This window comes from Antrostomus carolinensis, unplaced genomic scaffold (genome assembly GCF_000700745.2).
Source record: "Antrostomus carolinensis isolate BGI_N321 unplaced genomic scaffold, ASM70074v2 scaffold2168, whole genome shotgun sequence".
In the NCBI taxonomy this organism is placed as follows: Eukaryota; Metazoa; Chordata; class Aves; order Caprimulgiformes; family Caprimulgidae; genus Antrostomus; species Antrostomus carolinensis.
In genome coordinates, this window is record NW_010333478.1 from 11,226 (window position 1) to 21,683 (window position 10,458).

General features: G+C 41.3%; 1 protein-coding gene across 1 annotated transcript in view; it reads left to right on the top strand.

Moving 5' to 3' along the window:
- LOC104529518 (nucleolar pre-ribosomal-associated protein 1) overlaps window positions 1–10,074 on the top strand; it is a gene marked incomplete at its 5' end in the record, with an annotated part of 20,389 nt that extends 10,315 nt beyond the window's left edge. The window contains 9 exons of the mRNA XM_010173855.2: window positions 1,296–1,456; window positions 1,841–1,952; window positions 2,723–2,829; window positions 3,367–3,510; window positions 4,327–4,436; window positions 5,591–5,767; window positions 6,730–6,971; window positions 8,636–9,238; window positions 9,869–10,074. Of these exons, the coding sequence (XP_010172157.1) occupies window positions 1,296–1,456; window positions 1,841–1,952; window positions 2,723–2,829; window positions 3,367–3,510; window positions 4,327–4,436; window positions 5,591–5,767; window positions 6,730–6,971; window positions 8,636–9,238; window positions 9,869–10,074 (1,862 nt within the window). The remainder of the gene's footprint in view (window positions 1–1,295; window positions 1,457–1,840; window positions 1,953–2,722; window positions 2,830–3,366; window positions 3,511–4,326; window positions 4,437–5,590; window positions 5,768–6,729; window positions 6,972–8,635; window positions 9,239–9,868) is intronic.
- Between the last annotated feature and the right edge of the window lie 384 nt (window positions 10,075–10,458).

The following is a 10,458-nucleotide window of genomic DNA, read 5'->3' on the forward strand; positions in this document are numbered from 1 at the left end:
TTGTAAAACCACTCACTGAAAAGATCTGTTACTGCAATTCAGTGATGCCTTTGCATTGGTCACATAGCAGTGGGCTGGTTGGGAGGCAGTGCTGGGAGGTGGAGACCCTCCCATTGCCTGGCCTGTAATTAGCTGAGCTGGTATGAAACTGCCAGGCATGAAATTGAAGTAGGAGTTCTGGCAGTGAGGAAGAGAGGAGAGAAGCAGCCCAGCTGCTGGTACGGGAACATAAATAATCTGTGATTTTTACATAAATATATATTAAAAATATAAATATATTTTAGTTGTGTGTGGGTAGTGGTGGGGGAGGAAATCAGTGGACCAAATATAGGTATTTGTCAGTAAGACTACAGTCTCTTCTTAAATATGAATATTTGTTTCTCAGAAACTTCCTCTTGACCTTCAGTGTGAATTACCAGAAAATATGTGAATATTGTTGCTAAACTCAGAACCACAATACATTTGCAGTTTAGCTGGTAAAATACAACAAAGGTGCCATTGTATTCCGTTACTGAATGGAATAGAATGGAACAGAAATAGCACAGGAGATATTCTGGAGGTTTTACATCAAGTAATTTCTAGCCATCAGTGGGTAGAAATGGCACAAGCTCTTCAAAATGCAGTCCTTAAATGAGAAACTCTAAATCCTGATGGCAAAACACTATGGAAGATAAATTTTAGATTCAAGGCTGTGTTTTCTGTTTGGCTGGTTCCTGTTCATTGCTGGATTTTTTTTTTTTTTTTTGTCCCAGAAAGGCATAGGGATACAGGTTAGTACTTTGCTTACCAGCAGAATCACTCATGCCTGCACAGTAACAACTGGTGTGGCTCATGGCTTATTCATGTATTATTCTCCTGTCTGATTACAGAAGCTCTTTACTGCAGATGGGCTTTTCATTGGCTGTGCTGATCCTTCTTTCAGGCACAGTCTTATCAAGTGCCCAGAAAATGTTTTGAGGAGAATTTTCTCTCTTGTTCTTCTTTGTACTTAACTTTCCTGAAACAATGAGATAAGTCTTTACAGAATTTCCTCCTAACTTTGCATGGTCTAGCAGGCAGAATCATCTCTGTCCCACGTAAATGAGACTAACCAGATTCATTTCAGCTCAGGTAAAGGATTCCTGCTCAGAGTGATTTGCGGAATGCCTTTGGCTGAAGGAGTCTTCAGTGTGCTGTGAAGTAATAGTTTGTGAATAGAAGTTTTGTTAAGGATTATAGTGCTGTTGTGTGCTCCATGACATGTCAATATAACGCACTGTGTGATTTCCTTTCATTTTTTCCCTCTTCCCACACAGAGTGTGTAGTGGCATGTCACAAGTTTGTCGAAGTCAACGCCCTGGGTCTAACAGTAGCTGCCCTTAGCAGCTATGATTCCAACATGAGAGCAGCCGCATATTTTGTCCTGGCTTCATTTCGTTCTCATTTGGAAGGAGCTCGCTTTCGAGAGAAGAGTCAGGTGAGACTGAGCTCAGCTGGTAGTTTGCCAGATTAGACAAACGTTTTAGGTCATGGACACTTACGGGGGGAGTCGGTGCTTTATTAATCCACCTACGTGCACATGGTGAGAGAGCTAAAAGCAGCTTTTTATCTTCTGTTCCATTGTTTCTCCTTTATTGCTTTGTGTTTCCTCCTGTTGTAATCAATAGTCAGAAAAAGGAAGGAAAGTATATTTTAGAAATTCTTGGGAATTTAATTTGTAGGAATGGAAATCCTGATGGAATTGGTCTTTGGTTTATGGCCTACGAAATGTCGTAAAAGCTTATGTATGTATTCATGCTCTCCTGTTGTATTTGTTTGGGTTATGGTTTAGAGTTTTCTCCCCTCTTCTCTTGTGCTGCAGTTGCTGTATCTCTTGGATGCTGTGCAAAATGGAATCCGTCAGCCGAACCTCAGATTTACCTTCTCTTTGACCCTCTACATTGCTCGTGTGGCACAGCAGATTCTGAAGCCAGGTACTGTAACCTGTTGTGCATGTTGAACTCCTGGGGTGAGTTACTGTGCACGGAGTAATGTCCTTGATCCATACTGGAAGATGGGATAGCTGTGACACTGGTAGGAGCCATAAAATCTGCTGTCCTGTGTTTCAAAGAAAAACCCAGTGCTTGTGTAGACTGCCTTTCTGGAGAAGTAGGAAGTGCCATTTTGATTCGTGTTCAAAACCGGTCTGATCCATCAGGGATGAAGCTACTACCACCTCAAAATTTTGGGGTGGAGGTGGGCAGAGGAGTAGATGAGTGTGTGGGTCCTGTTCAGCAGATCAGACTAGGTTGGCCCAAGTGTACTTTTGTCCTTAGACACTGAATCAATATAAGCTACTGCTGCAAAGAAGAATCCTAACATCGGGGAGTATTTCAGTTTGAAGAGACCTTATGAGCTCTCTAGCTAAACCCTCTGCCCAAAGCAGGGCCAGCTATGAGAGCAGCCCACTTTCCACAGAAGACCTACAGACTGATCCTAGAAAGCCTCCAAAGATGGAGATTGTGTAGTCTGGGCAACCTGTTCCACTGCTCATGGGGGACATGTCTGGTCTGTAGGGAAGAGAAGAGGAGGGACGGCCAACAATATAATCAACCTTAGAGCAGAAGGCCTCCTGACTGTAATTAATGTGCTGGTCTGACACCCAGTTGGAACACTGTAAAATACAGGTTCCATTTATTTTTCTGCTTGGTTGTGTATCGTGAACGTTGTCCTCACCCACAATAACCATTGTTTCTCTTCACAGAGGAGCACATGTATGTAAAGGTAAACAGATTCCTTCTGTCACACCAGTATTTGGACCTGAGAAAAGTACCGGGGTTTTTCCAGCTTTTCTACAGTTTTGATTTTGAGGTAATGTAAGAATTCCATCTTAAGTATCTACTAATTCTTCAGAAAATAATAGAAAAAAAGACATAAAGATGCAATGAGATCTTATTCTCCCATAGGTAATTAATTAGAGGTATCTTTGTTTTGTTTCATATTGAAATTAGAAATATTATTTCTAGGTTTCTTTGTTGTGTTCTTAGTAGTAACGCATAATGAAATTATGAGTTGTGCTGTGTGGGCTCCGTAAGCACAATAAACAGAATGTTCTGCCCTAGCTAGGTTACATTCATATTTTAGTTTAGATTATTAACATTGAGTTCAACTGAGGTGTTTTAGAAACAGCAACTTCTAAAGTTGCATTATCAGTGCAGATTCGGGCTGCAGAGTAACTGTTCCTGATGGATGTTATTGTTTAAATTTGATAGGGCTGAAAATCGAGAAGTCCAGAAAAAGCTGCTAAGCACTGTGCTGGCACTCCCAGGGAACCAGTTTTTTTGTCCTCTTTTTGAGCAGGTGTTATTTTGAAATGTCTGATGATGGTATTTTTCTTATGGGTTCTAGTACAAAACGGAACGTGAATGGATTCTCAGATTTCTTGGAGAAGGGCTGCGTGATAAACATTGCTACGAGCTTTATGACTACCAGAGGATTTTCCAGGTCATTCTTTCCTTTTTCAACAGTCCTTTGTGTGATGAGGGCTCCCAGGTAAGAATTTTTTTTAAAACACAAACAAACAAAAAACCCCACCAAAACAAACCCACCAAACTCAAACCCATGATTTGGGTGATTTGCATGATTTGCATGATTTGCATGGTTTGCATGATTTGGAGATCTTCAACAAACACAAAGCAGAAAGGAGCAGTTGACTCTTCCCTAGCCCTTTTGAAAATCTCTTCCTTGTTGATTTTGTGTATGTGTGGAGGGGAAATAATTGCTTATGCCTAAACCAGAGCCACATCCCTGTCCCCTGAAATTGGAACAGGTCCCTGCCATCATGGAACCTCACTCAGTTTCTTCAACTGGTGGTCTGGCTCTAGTTGTATTTCTGCTGCTTCTTGGAAAATAGTGCAGATGTCACAGTTTTGCTCATACAGTCAGAGCCTTTGCTTTTTTAGGTCTCCTTATTCCCTAACCAGCATATTACTTGTACAGTGCTTTAGCAGGAAGAAAACTCACATGCCAGAAGCTCTCACGTTCATAAGCATCCACCTTGAGAATTCCAGTCTGTTAGAATATCTCAGTTAGCGTCAAATCTTGGACAAAAAGAGAAGATTGTCTTGCTACCTTAAGACTTCTTTTTAAGAGTAGCATCTGTGTGTACGAGGCCTGGAAAAGATAATGCGTTTTCTTCCCTGAGATTGCTAAGAACATGTGGTGTTTGGTAATACATTTTGACTGTAAGTTGATCAGATCCCAGACAGCAGTCAGATTGCTCACTATAGCCTTCCTAAAGATTGATAATAATTAGATTCTGACTATATTCTAATTTTGTAAAAGAACAAAATATATTTTCTGTTTCAGAGTCATATTCTGGAGATATTACAAAATGCTGCCCATGTCACCAGAGCTGCCTATGAGCTGATACAAGATCACAGCCTCCTAACCTGGATACTGCACATCTTGGAGAAAAGGTAACTAGGGAAATACTAGTGAAATGGGAACAATTTTATTGTTCACAGTAGAATAATTATGCAGCTGAGTATGAAAACAAGGGTGACAGATATGGAGATGGCCTGACAGCGGCTGTGACATTCGGCACCTAGGGCCATGCTGACAGAACTTACCCAACTTTGAAATGTTCCCTTGTGTTTCTAAAAACATGATCAAGATGCTTTCAGGTTGTAGTAGGACAATGGTGAGGAGAGCTTCATGTTTTTGATAATGCTTTAATGAAAAATTAGAAAACAAAATGGCACCTTGTTTTAGCATGTGTGACTCATTTCAAATACCCACAATTCACATCCTGTCATAGGGCTTCCTACGCAGTAATTGGCACAATAAGGAATTAGAGGTGTCTATAACATTTCTCCTCCCGCTCCTTCCTTCTCCCCTTGCCTCTCCCTCACTTACGTGCACACGTACCACGTGCATGCACACACACACACGAAGTCTGTTTTGCACAGATTCCCCTGACAGGTTCAGGCAAAGTTTCTGCTTCATCTATAGTGTGATGGGCTTGAACAGGTTCCCAGTACTGCTCCCCTTGTGCACCTCTCCTTGGTACAATTCAGTTCATTTGGAAGTGAAAAAGCCTGGTTTTGGCCTCTGGCACCCAATACTTATTTTGTGGTTTTACTATTGAGAAGTATTCTTCTTACATCCTCTACAAAAATGAGATTGCACACCCCCCCTTAGAATAACAAAGTATATATGGCTCACTGCTGTCATTACTTGAAGTCTTAGGAGCGTAAAGGTACCAAGCTGTCTTGAACAGTAACTGCTCCAAAGAAATGGTGGCAAGGTTGCAACGTAATGGAATACTTGGCAGAACTGTGTAATGAAAGGTGCAAGTGAGAAATCACTAGTCTCATGCAGGCGCTGTGATAACACTGCTGAGTGTCCCCAGCTGGAACAGTGTAAGAGGAGGGCAGTAACCAGGGCCTCTGTGTGGCTGGGGCTTCTAAGGGGCATGCTCTCATGCCCTGATGAGGTCCTGGCTGAGAGGCACCTTTTGCCATTCATGGCTCCAAAATGCATTAGAATATGGTCCTCTCTAGGTGTTGGACTGGTTCCTGGTCAGGATCTACCTTCCAAATGGATGTTTGCTTCTTTTTTTGTTTTTCAGGTTTCTAGAAAACAAGCTGTTAAATAAAATTATTTCCTTACTCCATACTCTGTGGCTAACAAATTTAGGAGGCAAGAGAGAAAGCAAGAATCAGTCCCAGGAGAACAGGAAGTTTCTTCCGATTCAGCTTGTAAATGAATTTCTGTATGTTTTGATCACATTAATCAAACACATTCGGTAAGTTTTTTGGGGGTTTTTTGTTTTTTATTTTTTTGTTTGTTTTTTTTTAATCAATTTGCATCTCATCCTCCGTCCGGTTTGACATTTATTAAGGCCGGAAGAATTTCTTGATCTCTGGTAGTTTATTGCTTTTTTTTTCCCCTTCAGTTTGAATGTTGAGTCATGAATTTTGATGAGATTTCTTTGACAGGAAGGTTTAGCTGTTTGAATACATGGGAAACAACAGCTGATGCACAGTTACTGTCAGGTTCTACATCCTTAATTACTGGCCATTTTTAAGCTGCTGTGTTTTACATTTTTCCTGATGGATTAGAGCCTGCAGTTAGCAATGCTGTTTGCTGCAAGGATCCATCATACTCTCTGAAGGCTTAGACTTTCTATGTCTGTACCACACGTGCAAACTGTACAAAGAGAAACCATGCAGAGTTTAACACAACAGTGTTAAGAAGGGGTCAGTCTCTTCTCTCCAGATCTAGAGCACATAACTGGTCTAAGCACAGCAATTGCAGCAGAGATAGTAGAAAGCAAATAGGTAACCAGTTCTCTTTGAGTTCACAATAGCACTTGCAGCTCTTCATGCAGACAAATATTGCCTCAGCCTGGAGAAACTACTTTTATTTTTATGTCCTCAAAATTTTGAAAATTCATGCAAAATAAAGAAGTGCAGGTAGAGCTGCAGGCCTCTGGCCGTTTCCTTGTGTGCCATCTGCCTTTGCTGTTTACGGGCAGGAGGGCAAAGACTTTTTCATTGTCTCTTCTGCCAAACACTAATGGAGCAAAGCACTGGGGATTCAGTGGGAATGAAACCAGTTATTACTGGTGTGCTGAGAAACAGAAGTATATGTCTAGAGAATGTCAGGAGAAGACTGTAGGAAGAGACTGTAAGGAGAAAAAACCTGTACTTATTTTATTAATTAGCATGCAGAAAAATACATGGCGCTTTTGTTTTCTTTTCATAGGACTAATTTAGATCTATCCAAACTGACTCAGTTTTTCAGCACACTCAATTCTGTGCTGGAATATCGTGCGGTAGTTGTGGAGGCCTTCAAAGAAATGAGCCGGTTCACTGTGAATGACAGCGTTCTCTCAAACAAAGAGATCCTCCTGCTGCTGCATAAGTGGAGCGTCGTTGAAAAAGACCTGGAACTGCAAGAGGATGTGCAGACTCTTGCTCAAAAATACCAAATCAAAGAATTGCTTAGTAAGTACTAAGATATTTCAGAAAAGCAATATTGTTGTTACAAGCTAACCATACAAGTGAGGCAAACTTCATAGGAAGTAGCATTAATAACTTTTGTCAGACAGTCTGATACAGCTTGGCGGGGAGGAGGCATGGAAACGGAAAGACATTTTTCAGGTCTTCATTGCAGTGATTTCTAACTTTAACACAATTCTGGAAGCTTTGGAGAAACACAGTTTTAAGAAGGGGAAGAGCTTTAAAATGAAACTTAGTTGTAGATTTTGTGTCAGGCTTTGAAAAATTGTATTCTTGAATTAGATCTTAAAAAAACCCCCCAGTGCCTGGAGGCTTTGTGCTCAAACTTTGAATCATTCTGAGTGGGGATGTGAGATCTGAAAGTGAAATGTGAGTAAAAACTACCAGTAAAACAAGCAAAAGTGAAAGTTTTTCTTATTGTCATCAGTGTTGGAAGAAAGGAAAAATACATTTGGACTTGTACAACTTCTTTCATTATCTCTGTGAATAAAATGTACAAGGAACTTTGTAGTGGAAGGTGTTAAACAATACTGGTTTCCTGCACATACAACAACTCCTCTTGGTGCACATTAAAACTTCTGTAGGTTTCTTTAAATGTTCTGTATCAGTTAAACTAATTATTTAAGTATGACTGTATTTAAGGGATACTGTAAAAGCTTTAGGTTTTCACACCCTTTTAGTACCTTTCTGAGGATTTTTAGAGTTATTATAGTGACATCTGTAATTTACTGTATATGTGGTTTAAAAAAAATCTGTTCCTCCAAGCCTCAGAACTTACAGAGGAGTTTCAAAAATGGAACCTTATCTGAAATATTGTTTCTGAGGTTGTATTTCAAGAGTTGTCCCCATCCTCCACAGCCCTGGGGAAAAAAAATGCTGAAATATATTTAGTTCATTTTAAGCTACAAAGTGCAACATAATTGAAATTTCTGACGATTTTCTCAATGACTCTTAAAAAGCAGATTGCCATAAAATACTGTGTGTGGTATGTGTGGTGATGGCAAAGTGTCGTTGCTTTTTGGGAGCTTTGCTGCTCCCCGTGACACAGGCAGCATCTAACGGAGGGCAGCGCTGCGTCACAAATTTCAGCTACCTGTCTCTTCCATTGGGGTGTGAAAAATTCACGTCCCCTGGGTTGGCAGCACCCTGCCAGCCAGGCACTCAGCAGGGTGCAGCTGTGCTGGAGGAAGGCAGGCAGGCTTTGCTGCTTTAGCCTGTGCCGTGCACAAGCAACATAGCTGTGCTGATAGGCAGGTGTGTGCCGTGCCTCCGCAAGCCCAGAGAATAGCAGCTTGAGCATTTCTCATGAGGTAGCCTTACTGGCAAAACTGCATCTTGTGGACCTCTGAAATACTGCCTTGGCTTCGCTGAGCTGTGGGCCAGGGCCTGGGTGGTATCATTGCTCACCTCAAAGTTAGGCTGATGCAGTCAGAAAGGTGTTTCGGTCTGTGAGTCACAGGGAGCTGCCTGCAGCCCATTTGCTCTAAAGTTTATGTGCTCAATTAGGCTGCTGAATGCTGAATGAGGCTGGTACTTCTCCTTTTAGCAACTGAAACAACATGTGATACTGTCTTTCTTGCATAATTTTGTACTGAGAAAATCCTTTGGAGTATCTGATGTTTGTTTTGGTGGTGTTTTTCTTTGTACAGGAAATATTAAAGAAAAGTACAAATCTCAAGCCTCATCTCATGCCTATCATCACATTCGGAAGAAGAAGGAGATAGAAAGAGAAGACATCACTGCTGCAGACCTGAATGTCTCTGAGCTGGAGAAGTGCAGAGGTCATCTGAATTCCATATTTGCCCACTGGGAGCCTGTTCTCCCAGCACCGCCTCCCAAACATGGAGGGGAGCCCCTCAGATGTGCTGACCTTGCAGATGAAACACTCAGTCTTACCTGTGCATCCACTTATGTAGTGACTAAATGGCTTGTAAGGTCCATGGTTGTGCACAGCCTCAATGTGCAAAATGCGTCATTAACTCTGCGGTGGCTGCAGAATTGCATCTTGCCACACCCAGTGGCAGTGCAGGAGATACTCAGGGATAAGACATTGAGAACCAACATCTTCAAGTTTTACACCCAGATCTGCGAGGCCAGCAGTGGGACAGCCGGACTCTTTAAAGAGCTCTGTTTGTTCAGTTCAATCATGCTTCACCTAATGGATGCTCAGGGCCTGACCAACAACAGCTTTCATGAACTTGTGAAAACGTTGTGCCTGTCAGCAATGGCAGAAGAGAACACAAACAAGAAAGGTAACTCATCTCTTCCTTGTCACTCACGTTACGAGGTGGTAATGGTAGAAAGTAGGTAGTTCCATGGTTTTTGTAATTCATCAGAACAGTTTGAAGTTTGCCCAAGTCCGTTGGTGCTCATCACTTTGCAGAGTAAAAGCTATGTCTTCGGTGGGTGTGGGCACAGGGGTTGGTGGCACAGCATAGGGTCGCACTGTAGGGGTTTCTGGTAGTACAGCAGTCATACTCCCTCAAAGAAACTTTCCTTTCTAGGACTAAAATTGAGTTCAGTGGGGTATCAAAAAGGTAATTCCAAGGGGAAAAATAGTCTGCAACAAATGAGTCCATGTGGGTGTGGGTTCTGATCCATATGCTGTTCAATGCTATCATTCAATAGCAAAAGCCACAGGTCAGATTTCACACTTTTTATTTAAAGAGGTCAGAAGATTATGCTAACAAGAAGCTGTTTTCTTTCCTTAGTGTGAGGAGGATTATTGGCTTTGCATGAGCAAAAACCCCTCAAATTTTCCATCTAGGAAAAGAGTTAGGAAATTATTTTAAAACACAGGTCTGGAGGTAAAATGCTTTGGTTTTGCATTACCATGTGGGAAAAATAATATCTTCTGATTTTCTCTAATTTTTCTTCCACAGCTGTTTGTGTATTCCTGACTTCTGTTTACATTGGGGACATATGGCTTGGAGCACAGGAGCCAGATATGTTAATAACCCATCTCAAACTGATCTGCAGTAGTACAGATGACAAATTAAACGATGATGACTCGGAAACTCATAAACAAGGAAAAGAAACTATTATGTCTCTTTGCAGAACCCTTTACTTGGCTACACTGGGGCATTAATTCAGTGAACTGACACTTAATCTTTAATGTTATATGCTCTGCTGTCATTGCTGCGAGCTATGAAACCCTCCTGAACTGTTCTCCATACAAATCTAACTTGTTTTGTCATAAAGATCAATATTTTATTACTGCGTGCAAACTCAGAGGGGGAAAATTGTATTCATCGTCTCTCAGTGGAACATTAAAGCTATAATTTCCCTTTTCTTGAACAGTATGGGACACTGAATGTTATTTATATCATTTTTATTAGAGGCATTTTTAACTTTATGAAGAACCAAAAAAGACTGATTAGTGCATTGCCTCTGAGCTGCATTTCGGTCCCCACGTAGTTAAAATCCATCCTCTCTCCAACATAAGATGGGGAAAAACGGCTGCAGAGCTTCA